This window comes from Lissotriton helveticus, chromosome 3_1 (genome assembly GCF_964261635.1).
Source record: "Lissotriton helveticus chromosome 3_1, aLisHel1.1, whole genome shotgun sequence".
NCBI classification, from domain to species: Eukaryota; Metazoa; Chordata; class Amphibia; order Caudata; family Salamandridae; genus Lissotriton; species Lissotriton helveticus.
In genome coordinates, this window is record NC_136061.1 from 413,506,226 (window position 1) to 413,524,607 (window position 18,382).

An 18,382-nucleotide genomic window follows, 5' to 3' on the forward strand; every position below is an offset into this window, starting at 1 on the left:
GCTTTGCAAGCTGGCGGCTGCGCTCGTGAACGCAAACGCTAGGCCAGCAGAAGCCTGGGGTAGTAGCACTTTTAAGAAGTAACACGAGAACGTTATTGTAAACAAGCTCTTGGCATTGCTGTGGGGGGGCGGGGCGGGAGAGCATTGCTTTGAAGTCTGATGGCGGGGGGCGGGGGAGCATCTTGGGAGCGCATTCCATTGAAGTCTTTGCCCAAGATGAACCATCCCCCAAAGTGGGTCATCACACTGCCCTCCAAAGTCAGGCCAAGGAAAACTAACAAAGGGAGCTAAGCATGCATGCAGAGAGGCGAGTGAGAGACTAGTGCTGACTGCTCCGTAAGCATTAGAAACAAAAGTGCGTTGCAGAAGTACAGGCTACCTGACTCTTCGCACGCACCCATTCAGTTGTTGGCCTCTCAGCTGAGTCTGCCAACTAGACAAAAAAGTGGAGGTGGGGCGGTTAACTAATGAGGCAGTAAAAAAAAAGTGCGTTCTGAATTAGTGAGACCGTGGCAGAAGTGCAGGCTTCCTGACTCTGAACTATCCCCCAAAGTGGGTCATCACACTGCCCTCCAAAGTCGGGCCAAGGAAAACTAACAAAGGGAGCTAAGCATGCAAGCAGAGAGGCGAGTGAGAGACTAGCGCTGCCTGCTCCGTAAGCATTAGAAACAAAAGTGCATGGCAGAAGTACAGGCTACCTGACTCTTCGCCGCACCCATTCAGTTGTTGGCCTCTCAGCTGAGTCTGCCAACTGGACAAAAGTAGAGGTGGGGCGGTTAACTAATGAGGCAGTAAAAAAAAGTGCGTTCTTAATTAGTGAGACCGTGGCAGAAGTGCAGGCTACCTGACTCTTCGCATGCACCCATTCAGTTGGTGGCCTCTCAGCTGAGTCTGCCAACTAGACAAAAAAGTGGAGGTGGGGCGGTTAACTAATGAGGCAGTAAAAAAAAGTGCTTTACTGAATTAGTGAGACCGTCGCAGAAGTGCAGGCTACCTGACTCTGAACTATCCCCCAAAGTGGGTCATCACACTGCCCTCCAAAGTCCGGCCAAGGAAAACTAACAAAGGGAGCTAAGCATGCATGCAGAGAGGTGAGTGAGAGACTAGCGCTGCCTGCTCCGTAAGCATTAGAAAAGAAACAAAAGTGCGTGGCAGAAGTACAGGCTACCTGACTCTTCGCACGCACCCATTCAGTTGTTGGCCTCTCAGCTGAGTCTGCCAACTAGACAAAAAATCTCAATTTACTAAACTACCCATAAAACGGTAATGGGATCCATGCCTTGTGCGCGGTGGGGATTATTCAAGCAGAGTCCCGCTCGTGGGCAGATGTTGGAGGGTGGGGGTGTGGGATGCGCCTGCTCGGGATGAAGTCATCTGTGCTCTTCCTGAGCCCACGGGTCTCGCTCGTGCACTCAGGACATGCCGTGGATCACATAACACAAGCTAGACCAGCAAGTAGCACAAATTGATGCAGAGACCACAAGACGCAGCCGAGGGCCCGAGTACATTTCTTCTTAGAGGGTGGATTTTAAGTGAAGCACGTAGGAGGTTACCATGGGAAACACGAGGGAATGAGGTAGCAGGAAATGGAGGAAATCTAGAAGGTTATTAACGGAAGCCGAGCTGCAGGTTACTTTGGCAGTGAGGCAAATGTTGTTTAAATAAGAATGTCTGGAAATATGAACTCACTCTAAAGAAAAGAAATAGGGAGATGCTGCAATTCTCAGTGTAATGAGCTCAGAATGCAAAAAAAACAAGTAACATGAGACGAGAACGTTAGCAGCCTTTGATGTCTGATGGTGGTGTAAGAGAGACAAATGTTGGTGTGCGAGGCTTCCTTTCAAGTCGGGTGGGGGGGGTGGGGGAGCAGGGGAGTGAGCGAGTGGGAGGGAACGAGCATGGTGGTGTGCGAGGCTTGATTTCAAGTCGGATGGGGGTGGGTGGGCGTTTGAGCAGGGGAGCGAGTGAGTGAGAGGGAACAAGCATATGGGGTGTGAGTGAGAAGTGAGGCCAAGCACGCGCTGGCGAAGCGTCGCACTTGAATACCTCACATGCATTGGGGAGAATCCGCGCTTGGTCAAGAGTTTATATTGCCTACTATATACTCGCTATTAATCCCTGCGGGATATAATAGCGAGACCTAATAATCCCTGCGGGATATAATAGCGAGACTTAAAAATATACCTCAAAACCACCTCCGGGTTAGCAAGTGATTATGGATTGTCTGAATTCAAAACACATTTAAAAATGTCTTCTTTTCAAATCAGACAGCTTAGATGGCAATACCTCAAAATAAAGTCCTAAAATCATCTTTCTCACCTCAGCCTCCGCAAAAAAAGTCACCCCCAAGATAAGTAGTTTCAAGAAACTTGTGCAGACCTGACCGAAAATCCACAGAGACAGCCAACCCAGGATTGACTATTTTCTAGCAATCCTACATTAGGTCTCGCCTACACAGCTGTGCTGCAAGATGTATTGTTTACAATTCAGTGGGCTTACAATCTGCCAACATCATATCATTCGTTGGTTTTGTTGTCACTCTCATTTGCAAATGTTGATTGCTTAGCTCACGTAGCCTTCCATTTCTTTCTTGTGTTAGCTCTTCCCTGGAGCATGGACCAATTACATGTGTTCTTTCTCATCTTTTTACAAATACCCTTTGGTTACATTTTATAAGCGTTCCAGTATTATTCCTGTACCTGCAATGTGCTTTGCTACTTTTAACACAGGCATACAGCTTCTTATTTATATTGCTTTCAATCTATCTGCCACCTCTATTGACACTCATTTGCTAACTTTTGCCTGCTTAGCTCATGCGGTCTTCCCATTCTTTCATGTACCAAGTGTATGTGCTCTTCCCATCTTTGTGCTTCCTTGTCTTTTTGCAATACACTTTTATTTTATTTCATAAGCATTTTGTTATTATTCTTGGATGTGCAATCCGCTTTCCTACTTTTAACACAGGCATACAACCTCTTATTTATGTTGCTTTTATCCTATCTGCCATCTCTACTGATGCTTTAGTTACTTACATCCACAACTGCACTGCTCTAAGCTTTTCTACGCTCTACTCTATGCCACTCCACTATATATCACTCTACTTTATGCAACTCCAGTCCACTTTACACCACACCACTCTAAACCATGCCACTCTACTCCAACCCATTCTTTGTCTCTCAACTTTACGTCACTCCACTTCTTCGTCAAACTATGCCACTCGACTCTGCACCACTCCACGTCACTTCACTCTACCCTCTTCCACTTCACATAATGCCACAAGCGTCTGCAGTCCTTTATGTAATAACAAGTGCATAATACGGCCTCTGGTTTCCCAAATGACTCACTAGGGATAACAAGCATTAGGGAGAAACAATCAGAAGAAAACAATGTGGGAATGTGTGTTAAAGCTGTTAACTCAGTCTTTCGTTCATCTCTCTAGGATTATTTTAACTGGAAGAATCGAGAAGGATTGATTCACGTCAGCCATGAGGCCGTTCTGGAGCAGGGTTCTTGGCGTCACTCTCTTCATAAGACCTACACCACCAAAAGAGGGGCTTTGGTTCTCTATGCAGAAGACCTGGCCCTGCCATCACTGAAGTTAGCAGCTGGAAAGAAGGGCCGGAACAGGCGAAGACCCAGAAAGAGAAAGTATAGGATTGAGCTGCGTACGCTTCGAGACTTGGCAGGAGCCATTTTATCCTATGGACGAAAAGAGGTGAGACTGCTCATATTTAAGACTCTTTTTGATTCCTGATCTTGATGCACTGTACATTTCCAGCCCCAAAAGTTTAATGTACACAGTATTAGGAAATACTTACTTAAAAATATCACAAGGAAAGCTTTGAGACTCGGCCATTGGGCAGGGCGACTGGATTTTGAAAAACAGAAAACAAGACTCCGACAAACATAGAAGTAGAACTTCAAATGTACATTACCAAGAAGCATGGAATGACTTAATTGACAGTGCTCACCAGAATAGAAAACAATATACAAGGAGGCTCTAAAGCTCCAAATAAACTTATAAAAAGTTGCCCCTCTTTTTGTTTGAATCATTCTCTATGAAAGCATGCGACATGCTACATTTAATGAAATTTTCAAGGATAATTAGTGAAAAAACAGGACTGTTCTAACAAATCTTGGATGCTTGTCCACCCTACAACAGGGTCTTTAACAAGCTTTTCACATGTTATCTGCTTCGAGCGGTAAAAGGACTCCCCACTGTTGCCCGTATTTTAATAGTCATGGTAATTTAACAAGTAAAGCTTAAGGACCAGATGTACTAAGCATTTTAAAAGTTTCAAACACTCCAATTTGACATTTGTGACTCTTAAAATTCTGGCCTGGCGGAGGCAATCCGCCCGACATCGCAAGCCCAAATCCCCCCTGCCATATTAGGATGGCGGGGGGATGGCGGCGGTGAAAAACACCGCCCGCCTGTTTTCCGCACCGGTCGCCTTGCGGCCGGGGCGGAAAACGAGTAATATGGTGGCGGTGTCTGTTACACACCCCCCGCCATATTACTATGCGCATTTTTCAATGCCTTTCCGTGGCTGCAGAAAGGCATGCGGTTATCACTCTGGGGGCCCCCTGTGGGCCCCCAGAGTGAAGGCCAAAGGGGGGTGGCACACAGGGGGGTACCTGTGGTACCCCCCTGCATCTACATGATCGAAGCGACAGGCACCGTGCGGTGCCTGCCGCTTCGATCATTTAAATGCGTGCATTTTTTTTAACATTGTGGCGAGCGGTGCAGTGAGCACCGCCCGCCACAATGTTAAATTGAGGAATGCGCCCGACACTGTGGCGGGCGCATCCTAATACCAATGTCAGGACCCCCGCCCTTTAGGCGGGCGGTCCCGATACCCGATAGGGTTTGCCCGCCCGCCATCCTAATAACCTCCTAAAATGGGATTCCAAATACAAATTGATTCTATAACAGGATGAGCTGTATTTTAAGTGCCCATTCCACACACCGAATCAGTATTGATTGTATCAATGTTTTGCCACTGAATTCCGGTCACAAAATATTGATATTTTTCAGACACCTCAAAGGAAATGATAGTGCATTTGCAATAGGAAAGGGGTCCTGTTGCCCTTTGACAAATATACAAAAGTAGACAACTGCTAACTTTTAAACAAACAAAAAAAAGAAAACCTTTTCTTTTTAAATGTATTCCTGTTTCCTTTAAGAAAAACAGGCCTTGCAACAGACATTTTCGCATCTTCTTCTACGAAGGTCTATCTCTTGTTAACCAGCCTTCAAACATTCCTAGGGCTCATGCCTATCCTTTAAAAGTGCTCTTTATTGAAAGGTAATCACTGACTGGGGGTCCCCTCTGATGACCTCCAATTGTAGTAGCCATTTGCGACATATCTCATTAAGGTTCATGATGTATGTCAGACTGCAACCCACAATGATTTGGATTTTTGGGAATCAATATATTAGTACATATGTCAGACCTTAAAAATCATTACTGGTCGCAAAAATACTGGTTGCAAGAAGGTCATCAGCGACATTCCCCTCTGGTCAACATCCTCCTATTGCATGCCCTCAAAATCGAATGTCTGACAAAGTATCGAAAGACAAAATATCAACCTACAAAAATATCGGAGCAAAAATATCGATGTCAACAATATCGACATCTTATCTACAACATGGTAAGTACAAAAATATCGAGAAAAAAACATCGATGTCAAAAATATTGTTTAAAAAAAATATCATTTCAAAAAGAAAAAAAGAAAAATAAATTAAATAATACTTAAAAATATAATAAGAATAGTTATAAATATGTTATATTTAAAATTAATAAGTAATATACATAATATAATAAAAAAAGTAATTAAACATATTATATGTCATACAGATACTTAATAATCAGTTTAAATAACTATTTAAATAACTTAGAAAAAATTAAAATAATATAAATTACAAATTCATCTATACACATAAAATAATAACATAGATAAACATTTAATAATTATGCAAAACAAACTAAAAACATTACATTTACTTTTAATATTTTTAAAATTAATTATATACTACATTAACAAAAACAATACAAAAGATATTAAGTAACAGAGGGAATAAAATACTATTCCAACTCCAGAAAAAACAACAGTAAGGAAAATGTTAGATAGCGTAGGGGTAAACATTATTATTCCAACTCCAGAGAGTGCAACAGTAGGGAAAGTGTTGGATAGCGTAGGGGTAAAAATTACTATTCCCACTCCAGAGAGTGCAACAGTAAGGAAAGTGTTGGATAGCGTAAGGGTAAAAATTACTATTCCACTCCAGAGAGTGCAACAGTAGGGAAAGTGTTGGATAGCGTATAAGTTAAAAATAACATACTTATAAATTAATTACTTTATTAAAATATTTAATACATTAATTATTAAATACATCTAAACTATTTACAAATACCAATAAATAATTATTGAAAACATAATTAACAATGAATAATTAAATACCAATAAATTAATAATAATACCAATTAATAATAATTAATAATATTAATTACCAATGAATAAACATTGAACAGTAAAATACTTTTATAACAAAAAAATATTAACTATTAAAAAGTTATTACCAATTAACTAATATTGAAAAATTAAATAATTTGTTATACCAAAAATATTAATTATCAAACATTAATTGACAAGTAATAATAACGTATTAATATATTAATGCAAAATATCAATACATATTATTTAGTAATATTTCATTAACAATTAATGATTAAACAACAATAAATTCATTTTCATAACCAAAAAAGTATAACATTAATTGACAATTAATAATAACGTATTAATATATTAATGCAAAATATCAATACATATTATTTAGTAATATTTCATTAACAATTAATGATTAAACAACAATAAATTAATTTTCATAACCAAAAAAGTATACTTTCACATAATTACCAATGAACAATTAATATCCAATAAATTAATTATCAATACCCAACTATAAATTTAATAATTACTTAATTACATATCAATTACTTTACATAGTATTCCCCTATAAACACACAACAAACTCAAATATTAAAATAATACACTTAACATAATTATCAATTAATCAATTTATTAAAATGAATGACAAATTAATGAAAAATAATTACCAATGAAAAATCAATTACCAATAATATAATTAGCAATAGCAATTAATGAAAATAAATTACTACTTAATTACATTTAAATGACTTCCCACCCTATTCCCCTATAAACCCAGAACCCGCTACAGAATTTAGACACAAAAATTAATGAAAATTATTTAATAATTCATAAAGATTTATAATTAATTTAGTATAATTAAATTACTTCTCACCTTATTCCTCTATAAACACACAACCCGCGACAGTACTAACATACTTTACTTAAACAACATAAAAAAGAACACATACATACTAAATACATAAGAATATACATAAAAATCGATATTAGTAACATCGATATTACTTACATCGATATTAACAAAAGGTATTACTTACCTTCAAAATTCTGTCCCTTCGATATTAAAAAAATCGATATTACTTACCTTCTATATTATGTCCTTTCGATATTATAACTTCGATATTATTGTAGGTCGATATTTAAATCTCAATATGTTGTCTGCTCACCCTCAAAATCATCTCCTACACTGATGACACCCAGTTCATTCTCTCACTGTCAGAAGACCCTTCCATCACAAGAGCCAACTTCCACAGATGTATTGTGAACGTTGCAGACTAGATGAAGGACACTTGTCTCAAACTCAACACAGACAAGACAGAAGTCCTCATCTTTGGGAAAAACACCTCGCAATGGAGTGATGCATGGTGGCCTGCTGAACTCCGCCCATCCCCCGCCCTGACAGACAATGCCTGCAACCTTGCATCATCATGGACAGCAAGTTATCTATGAAGAAACAAGTAAACACAGTCTCATCTGCCTGCTCCCACACTTTATGCATGCTCCGTAACATGATCAGGTGTCAGTCAACACCAGAAGGACCATCATGCAGGCCCACGTCACCAGCAAGCTGGACTGCAGGAACACACTCTACATAGGAATCACTGCATGCCTACTGAAGAGACTACGGACAATACAAAACTCAGCAGCAAGACTCATCCTCGACCTCCCCAGATGGATCCACATCACACTGCACCTCAAGAAGCTACACTGGCTCCCGATCCAGAAGAGATGCCAATTCAAGATATTAACCCACACATACAAAGCTCTGCACAACAAAGGACCAGCATATACCAACAAACAATTGACCTTCCACCAACCGACCAGACACCTACAATCCCCTCTTTTTCGCCAAAATCCCCCGCATTGACAAAGGCAACAGTGGAGGATACTCCATCGCACACCTGGTCGCCAAAGCTTGAAACAACCTTCCCATGCACCTCAAGACTGCCTCATCGCTCCGAGAATTCAGGTGAAGACTCAAGATCTGGCTGTTCGAATGAACAGATCACCACAAATCAGTTAGCATCTCCATAGCCTTGAGACCCTCACGGGTGATTTGCCGCACTTTATAAATCCCTGATTGATGGATTGATGGATTGATTGATTGATTCTAGGAGTATGCAGTAGCAGAGCGTTACAAGTTTGGTATGAGAAAGAAAGGCCTCCATGACAAATTCTTTGCATTTTATGCACAGGTAAAGTACATTAGGCAAAGCAAAGCACCATATGTGGTTGGTAAAACTGAAAAAGATGAAATATTGGTCTTTCTCTCACAGCATGAAGTGTTTTATGATACTTGCATAGGCTTTTAAAAGATGTTCCTTTCTTTTTTCAATAGGTAGTCAATGCAACTTTTTTTGAAGGGGGGGATATCCCAATTCCTAAAGGAAGATTTAGTAGCATGGTTTTGAACAATTTAGAGATGCTGTGTGAGATATTTTGGGAGCCAATTGCTTGTATAACTATTCAGATTCCATTGTGCTCAACAACAAAAATCAATGACTCTGACATGCAGGAAGTTTTCTACCTGGGTGATAAACCACAGTTGCCCTGTGCAGAGACTTTAAACGATGCTCGCCTTGTCCTAAATAGGGAAGAACAGTGATTACTATGATCTAGCCACCAAATGTTGGGTGGATAATCAGGGGCCAGAAGAGGTGCTGCCATCACAAGCCCTGCATTTCCCCACCTCTAAATGTGGGGGGAAAGCCACATGTTTTGGTGACTGGGGTTTGTGCCACTGTTTGGAAGATGCCCCATGTCAGTCAAACTCAAAATGAGCAAAATGGGTATCTAACCATAATTATCTTTACCATACACTTCTTCACCCATTCCTGTGCTAAGTCCTGCATCCAACAACATGATAACCTCACCTCTGCGGTCATCACAAACATGAAAACACTTGATAATTCGAGAGACTCAGAAAGTCCACTACTTCTGAAAGTGAGTCGGTGCTGACTGACGCATTTTGCCTGAAAGCAGTGTTTTTTCTGTCCATTTCCTGTTGCAGCATTACAGGTAAACATTCCTCAAAACAAAAACACGTGAAGGTACAGCCTTCAGGAGAGGAAGGTCCCCATTTTTCTAATTATCTTGAGTATTCTCCTCAGTCTGAGTTGAAATTGCTTCAGGAAATTATTACTATGGCAGTTGAAGCTGCTTTCAAGGCAAAAGATGGTTCCCCTCGACCCAAAAAGGACAGACTAGCCCAGCTGAACTCATACACAAAGCGACAAAGTAGATATGGCAAGGAGACAGAGTCAGCAGAAGTGGTTAAGCATCTGAGCATGAATTTAGCTCTGCCTGACTCCTCTGTGCAACCTGGTGTGGATAATGGTTTTGCAGAGTAAAGGCACAAGGAACTTGATTCTACCCCAATCCATAAAGTCATCAGTTGGGTTCTTCCTGGTGGATGGGCAGACATGAAGTGACTCAATTTCATGGATAACTTGGATAAGTTTCTTGGATAGCTATATTTGTGATCTGGCTCATTCCAATCTGAGCGTATGTTTTTGAGTTCCTAGTATTCTTTTCTAAAAGCATCAGCACTTGGGGTCCAAACCCACTACGTTGGCCAGCCTTTGAGCCTAAGCTGCTTCAAAACTAGAGCAGATGTTTTACAAGCAACCTAATGCATTATGTCTGGCACTTTTGCCCCAGGAATGGAATGGTTAAAAAAAAATTGGAGTAACCCGAGAGTGTTTGGCATTGATGGTGACAAGTTCTTTGACTCATTCACACTCGGCCACTCCATATTGAGATCGGCTGGGCTTCAAGCACAGCATTATAAATCAATATTTTCACTATATTTTACGCCAGCCAAGATTGCTCAATGGAGTGGCACAGAAGGAGTCCTCTGCCCCCGATGCCGTAGCACAGAGGCTGACATGGTCCATATGTTCTCTACTTGTCTGAACTTAGAGACGCTGAAGACAGCTATAGAAAACTTCTTGATGCAGTCCCTGCGGATTAAAATGAAACTTACAGCAGAATTAATGTTATTAGGGGTCACGAAAGAAGGAATACCAGAGGCATAACAAGACTTTGTTTTTCTGGCAGTGGCAGTAGTAAGAATATGTATATCCTCTGCATGGTTGGAACGCGGTCCTCCTTCATTTCAACAGTGTCTTTCACGGTTTTTAACTGTTTATAATCTCGAAAAGAGAATATATGATCGGAAAGGATGGACGGCTAAAAACTTAAGGAAACATATCTGGACCCCATCCACAAATGGAAAATTGACAGGGAGGCTAGTTATGCTACAGCTTAAATGATTTGGAATCTTTGGTGTCCTGAATATTGACAAATAATGTTATTTTACTGTCAAATATGAAATGCTGAAAAATTGTTTTTATCCTCCCTTTCATGACCTATTTATTATTGATAGTATTTCCTCATGTTTTTATGTATGCAATTATTTAACTGTATTTAACTGATGGTGGCAAAAGTAAATGATAATTTTTTAAAAAGTAACCAGAGGGTTCACAAAGTTTACAAAGAACATCAAGCCACTCTACTCTGCACCACTCTACAATGCTCAACTCAAACCACTCTGCGCCACTGTTCTCTGCTGCTAAACTCTGCACAAATGCATTCTATGCCACAGCATTCTACTATGCAACACTTAAATCTACGCCACTGCATTCTACAACACTGCATTGCATGTCCCTGAATTCTATAATGCTGCAATCTACGCTACTGCACTTTAAACCACTATATACTGCAACACTCTTGGCCAAGCCCATTCTATTCTATGCCACTCCACTGTACGCCACTGTATGCATCTCCACTCTGTGCTGCTCCAATACACTACCATCTATGCCATTACACTCTACACCTCTTAACTCTACATCATTCTACTCCACTTTTTGCCATTACACTCTATGACACTTCATACCACTCTTCTTTATGCCACAAACTTTTTAGCCACACTGAACAGCAGCCATGCTGGTGTACAACAAAGCCAATAGCCTGCATAGGCAAGACCTATTGGCTTTGCCAATGCTTGTTTAATCATGACTCCATTATTTCATTTGCATGATTTGTAACCTTCCAAATTACCTTTGTATTGTATTATTTCTTTGCTTTTAGAAGGATTTATATCATGCAGGCTGGCAGCCATACCTCCACTTCCTCAGGGAAGAGGGCAACAGGACAGATCGACAGATGCACCCGGGATACTCCGCCAAACGATACCTGTCCTGTCTGTCCCAAACCTGGGATCCGTCTACAGTGTACCGTCTTCAGTATGCAGGTGAGTCCAACCACCTGATGGACCACTAGGGAAGGAAAGGCTGGTGGGAATGTTCGGGACAACCCTTAGACCACTGCACGCTCTCTTGCAACGGTTTGAAATTCGGTATTCCTTCAGAACCATGGGCCATATGTATGAACACATTTTCCCATAGACATAAATGGCCAAAACCCTGTGATACATCTGGCCCCATATCTCAAAGAGTTTGTTAGTTACCTTGTTGGTCCTATGACAATTTAATACAAATATGGAGTACTACAAAATAGCGAGTACAGGAATACCGAACTAAACCAAAATACCAAAATGCCGACTGCCACAATACATTCAAGGTAATCACATATAGGGAAGTATAGGTTTACTATTCTAAACCCTCATGTACTTACCATAACTATATAGTGCAGGTCGATATTGTGGATTGCATATATATGATGGAGCGGTAAATTTCTTCTGGTAATTTCTCAATGCAAAACCCTCATCCTACCTCTAATTTACCGCTGAAAAGGTGTTGGGCCCTTCACACCATGTATTACCTTCAGGAGACTTTAAATAAACCTGAACAGTCAAAAATGCAATTATTATTCAAGCCAATAAAGAGAGTTGTTGAGTATTTTAAAGGTTTTTATTTTCTAGTCAATAGTTAAGTTTTTCTCTGACCCTTTATTCATTAGTAAAATATCAATCAGGTTACAGAATTTGGAAAACAGGACAAATAGCAGTAATACAGAACACATTACAGTCTGCATATAAGCATAACATGTAGGAAAGAAAATGTGGCGCAAAATTTCAGTCAAACTCTTAAAGAGTTTCTAAGAAAAATAGTCTTGCAAGGCTAATCAATAATTAAATAGTTTGCAAAAATCTCCCATTAAGAGAAATAAATGCATAAGTCAAATACATCTTTTCAGACCTAATTAATTAGTCAAAGCATAAACTTAAAGTTTAGCATCTAATTCTATCTTAATCAGCTGCACTCTCTGTCTGTCTGTGTCTAAAGAGCAAAACAGCCCCTCCTTCACGAGACCTCAAAGGAATGTGGCCTGCAGTGCCAAAATATGATGTGCCAGTACTTTGAAAAAAAAAATCACCAGGGAACCCCCCACCTGACTCTCCTTGGACGCCCAAGGCTGCACCCGTGACGATCTCGTACCTACCCCATAGAATGTCTGGTCTAATCAGTTCCTTCTCTCAAGAGCTTACACGCCCCCCTGAAGCCTAATGAGCCTAGTAGCCAAAATGAGCAAGAAGCCAACCCCGCCTCCAGAGAGGTCATTATTTATACTCTAATTCTTGTCAGACTACACAAAAATGTTTCATGTTCAGGAAAACTTGTACGTGATTGGTCAGCCACAATGGCATGAGGTCTAACCTTACTGACTCATTCTAAAATCCTGACTATACCAGTTTTAACAAAAGAAGCACAAATGATTTAATACATTTATAAACGTTTGCAACATTTACTAGGAAAAATGTTTCATTCTCATTCGTCCTTCCTGCCTTCCACAGTGCAGTCTAGAAGGATATTGTATCTAACTTGTACATTGGCACAATCACAAGAGTGTCCTTGACTCCTTTAGGAAAGTTGGTACAGTCTGCGCATGCTCCCCTTTCATTAAAATTGCATGTCATAGCCTTGCTGGATTCACAGGCAGCCATTTTTCTTAGGCCCCAAAAATAAAACAAACACAAAGAGAATATTAATTTCATGTAAATCAGCCCATTATGTTTCTCAACTCCATACTAATACCCCTTATAAATGTTTACCTAGCCAAGCTATTAGTTTCAAGCAGCTTTTCTATTATTTATGACAACATGCAAAATAAATGCAATGTGCAACATAGCATTTTTATGCTTTAGTGTAAAATTTAAAAGCACACACAGTTAATACAGCGCACACAGTTAATACAGCGCACACAGTTAATACAGCGCACAGTGTTTTAGATAGCTTTTCATGCAAAAAGCATTTAGCCCCATGTGTAGTGTTTGGTGCATTATTAATTTACACACATTATAAAAAGAGGTGCTTTAAACTAAACATGTTTTTCAAAATATGCAACAAGCCAAAGTCTTTTAAGACAGGAATAGTGAATTTAGATTGCAAGGGTTGAGCTGGGAAGAGAGAAACACATTCTATTAATCTTCAAAGCTAAAAAGGCCACTTTCCTCTAGACTGCATAAACATATGTTAATTCAGCACAAGCATTTCAGACTGAATAGGTCTCACTTTCATGTTTTTCATGTGCCATGTTTTTAACTTGCACCAAAATGTGCGTGGCAATTTAAATGCAGTCTGTCTGAAGCACAAAAATAAAACAATGCCTGACTGAAGATGAAATCTACTCCATCATATGTGGAGGTTGATATTAAAAACTTGCTATGTTGGTATTGCACACTATGAGGGGATACAGTATTTAACGTGCACAATATGCATCTGACCTGCCAATGTACCCAATCACAGTATCTGTCCCGGCAGCTCTTGTCATGAGTGATTTCTGTCAGTTGCGTTCTGAAAACAGCTACTTTTTCAAAAGAGGTTCTATTTATCGTGTTTCTTAGGTTTTTTTTATTACAGCTTTCCAGGGTTTCTCCCACCCTCTCAAATCAGGCACAAATAAAACAACCAATGACATTTTAAACAAGCATTTAACCACAAGGGAAAACCACAAGAGAATACCTGAGTTATGAGGCTTCCCTTCTTGATCCTCACTTCCGGTTCACTTCCCCGGTCCACCGCGGGTCCTAATCCCGATTGTGTGGAGGGAAGCTACTTCTGGTTGGCGGTCTAGTCTTTGCCTGTGATTGACACATAAATAGGCATAAAGAGCGGAGCGTGCAGCGGATGCGTGCAGTGGGCGCCGGGCCCGTAACCCCTGCCCTTTTCTCTGCTCCCCTCCAATACTCACGAGACACACTTCTTCAATTCAGGAAAACCTTAACTTCACTGTGTAAACATTCCATCGCCTTGGAGGAAAATCAACAGAAATGCTCGCACTGCCCATATGAGCTATCTCCAAGGGTGGGAACCCAATCGAGGGGGGGGAATCAGCTCGACATGGCTCTGCTGAATTGTAGCCAAAGCATGCCACAGTAATCTTCATCCTATTAGAAGATACCACACCTGATGTGTTATTCCTAACGGAAACTTGGTTGGTATCTAGCTCTGACCCAAATGTGGTTCAAGCGCTTCCCCTGGGATATCTGATTCAGCGGGTTGACAGAATAGGTAACATAGGGGGAGGTGACCCGGGGTGGCTGCCTCGGTGTCCAGGCGAGCTTGCGTAGGCAAGTGGAGAGAGATCTGATACAGGCGGAGGAGGCACTACTGGATAAAGAACAAGGGGCAACAGGGGGCGATGATGCCCAACTCGTCTCGGCCAGAGCAGACCACGCTGCCTTGCTGGAGCGCCTAAAGAATATCAACTTCGCAGCACATTCCGCACGCACCCACAACGCAGGCGACAAGCCTGGCAGGCTACTGTCATGGTTGGTGCGGCAGGACACGCAATCCGCATCGATCCTATCTGTCCGCACAGCCCAGGGTGTCGAGGTCTATACCCAGAAACAGATCCATGATGCGTTCACATCGCATTACATATCCCTGTACAGCTCACGACTACGAGCCACGGTGGTGGAGATCACAGACTATCTAGCGGCATTGCGGCTCCCGACCGCCACCGCTGCCCAACAGGCAGAACTGGGAGCCACGCTCACTGATGTGGAGCTACGTGAGGTGATTTTCTCCCTCTCCAATTGCAAGGCACCGGGCCCCGACGGGCTCCCGGCGGAGTTTTACAAGGCCTACTCCCTGGTGTTAATACCGGAACTGCTGAAGGTGTACAAGGCGGCGCTGGAAGACGCTGAACTCCCGGCGTCCATGAACGAAGCTAACGTGGTCTCCCTGCTGAAACCAGGTAGAGAAGCGAGTGACCTCGGCTCCTACAGGCCGTTGGCGCTCCTCAATACCGATTACAAAATACTTGCAGCGGCCCTGGCCCGGAGGCTTGCACCACTGGTCCCCACTCTGGTACACTCTGATCAGAATGGCTTCGTACCCACGCGGAGCACGTCCTACAATCTACGCCGTTTTTTCAGGGTCCAACGTTATGCGACCCTGGCCTGGCCACGCTCGGGATGCATTGTACTTGATTTGGAAAAGGCGTTTGACTCGGTGGAGTGGCCATATCTCCTCCGAGTCCTCGAGAAGTACGAGCTGGGGGATGCTTACGTCCAGATGGTGGGACTTCTCTATCAGGCGCCCGAGGTCCGGGTCCGGACTGGACTGTTGTTCTCGGACAGGATTCGCATCGGGAGAGGTACCAGACAGGGCTGCCCCCTCTCCCCTATTTTATTCGCCCTGGCAATGGAGCCATTAGCGGAGATGCTCCGCACGTCCGGAGACACCTGGGGCATCCCGCTGGCGGATGGCATTCACTCGGTGTCTTTGTATGCCGATGATTTGTTATTATATGTCAGAGACCTCACGCACATTCCAGCGGCGATCACAGACGTCTTTCAGACGTTTGGAGACATGTCGGGGCTCCACGTCAACTGGGCCAAATCAGGGGCCTATGCATTCGATAGCGAGATGCCACAGTGCGAGGTGTGCATGATGGGGGAGGCGCTCCGATGGCACCCGACGGTATTTAGGTACCTAGGGATCTTAATATATCGAGACCCTATAGACCTCCTGGAGGGTAATCTAGTGAGAGCCATTTCTTCGCTCACGGCCCAGGTCACGTTCTGGAACTCCCTCCCGCTGAATGTACCAGCCAGGGTGGCACTCACCAAGATGATTATGCTCCCTCGGCTTCTCTATTTTTATTCCAATCTGCCAGTGTATGTGCCGGCACGCATATTTAGAGAACTGGACACCCTCACCAGACGCCTCATCTGGAATAAGGGGAGGCCCCGGGTAGCACTAAAGACCCTGTATGCACCCACAGACGCTGGAGGCCTGGCGGTTCCCAATCAGGAGCTCTATTACTTAGCAGCGCAGCTGCAGTGGGTTGCCTACTGGCTGAGCGGTAAGAACCTCGTGGACACGGCCACAGCCGATTCCATCCTCTCTCCCGTACAGGCGCTCACACTCTTCCACCCACTGACACAGGGCCGGCCCCCCGCGCAGGTACATGTAGCGGTGGCAAGGAGGTGCCTCGTGCGGAGCCTCCGGCTCACCAAACATTCGGTGCCCTACGCCCCGAACCTACCTCTGCTGGGGACGCCCCTGGGCGCAGGCACACTGTCCTCAACCGAGCTGCGCAGCTGGACTGCGGCAGATTTGGACGACCTAGGCGGCCTGTACAGCGACGGGGAGCTGTTGCCCTTCGAGACCTTGACCGCGGACACAGAACTACCGGTGGGTCAATTTCTGACACACGCCAGGCTCCTCCATGAGTTGACGAGGGCGTGGGGTGACCTCAGCCACGAACCGTCCACTCATCTACTCATCCAATATCTACATGTGATGGGAGATGGGTCCCACCTTGTGCACTGGCTTGCACAAGCCTTACACAGCCACACACAATTTTCCTCTCAGAGGCTGAGGGAAAAGTGGATGGCCGACCGCGGCACAGACTGGACGGACAACCAATGGAACGCTATACTGGCAGGCGCCAGGGTCATCCCCCGCAACGCACGATTCAAGATTATCCAATACTACATCATCCACCGTGCATATCTGTCTCCGGACAAACTGAATCGCTACTTCGGACTCACTTCGTCGGCGTGTCCCAGATGCGGCCTCCAGGACTCGGACTTCCTGCATGCACTCTGGGGCTGCGCTCATCTTACCTCGTACTGGTCGGCGGTCGCGGACATGTTGACGGCAGCCACAGGCGAAACCCTTCCCAAGACGTGGGAGGTATGCCTACTGGGACTCTACAGGAGAACCAAACAGACCAAGCTACGGGCGCGCTTTTGGGATTTAGGCCTCATCACGGCCAAACGTCTTATCACACGACGTTGGAAAAGTGCCGACCCACCGCGCCCTGCGGACTGGCGTCGCTCTTTTGCCAACTGGGCCTGTGCGGAGAGTGTGTCCCTCCACAGGGAAGAAACCGCTGGCCTACGTAAATTCCCGATCGCCCAGGACTGGGACGCTGCCCTGATTGCCTATCACCGCGCATGCACACAAGCCGGCATAGAGTACCGTCTCGACGCGACACAGGGGGGGCCCACTTAATAGCTGTCCTCGCATGGCACGGACTCTGCCGCCCCCTCCCCTCCCCCCCCTCACCCCCCCTTTCCCCCCCCTCCTGTCCTTCCCCCCCCCCGCTCCGCGCGTCCCCCCCCCTCCTCCCATCCCCCCCTCCTCCCCCGAGAACTGAGGCCTTTCACGACGGCGACGTCCCCTGCCACACTCGCCTCCCTGCCGCTCGCTTCCCCCCCCCCTCCCTTGCCTTACAACCGCGGCGACACCGCCTCCTCATCTGTCCCTGCCCCTGCATGACCCACATCGGATGCACCACACACAGTTAGGGTCCTAGGGACACTGCCACACACACGAATACTAGTCCAACAGTTGTTGAAATGTTTCTCCCCTCCCCTTGTACTAGACTACCCAGTTAACTCTTTTGGTTCACACAGAGGCCGTTCATACTGTGCCCTTGATAATGCCCGACCGCACTTCCTCGTATGTATCTCACGTGACGCTGCTGCTTCAATGCGCCCAGGACCAGG

General features: G+C 43.9%; 1 protein-coding gene across 1 annotated transcript in view; it reads left to right on the plus strand.

The window, feature by feature from the left end:
* Window positions 1-18,382, plus strand: part of KIAA2012 (KIAA2012 ortholog) — a 758,941-nt gene that overhangs the window by 112,831 nt on the left and 627,728 nt on the right. Inside the window, exons 2-3 of the mRNA XM_078680227.1 lie at window positions 3,440-3,715; window positions 11,545-11,707. Of these exons, the coding sequence (XP_078536353.1) occupies window positions 3,440-3,715; window positions 11,545-11,707 (439 nt within the window). The remainder of the gene's footprint in view (window positions 1-3,439; window positions 3,716-11,544; window positions 11,708-18,382) is intronic.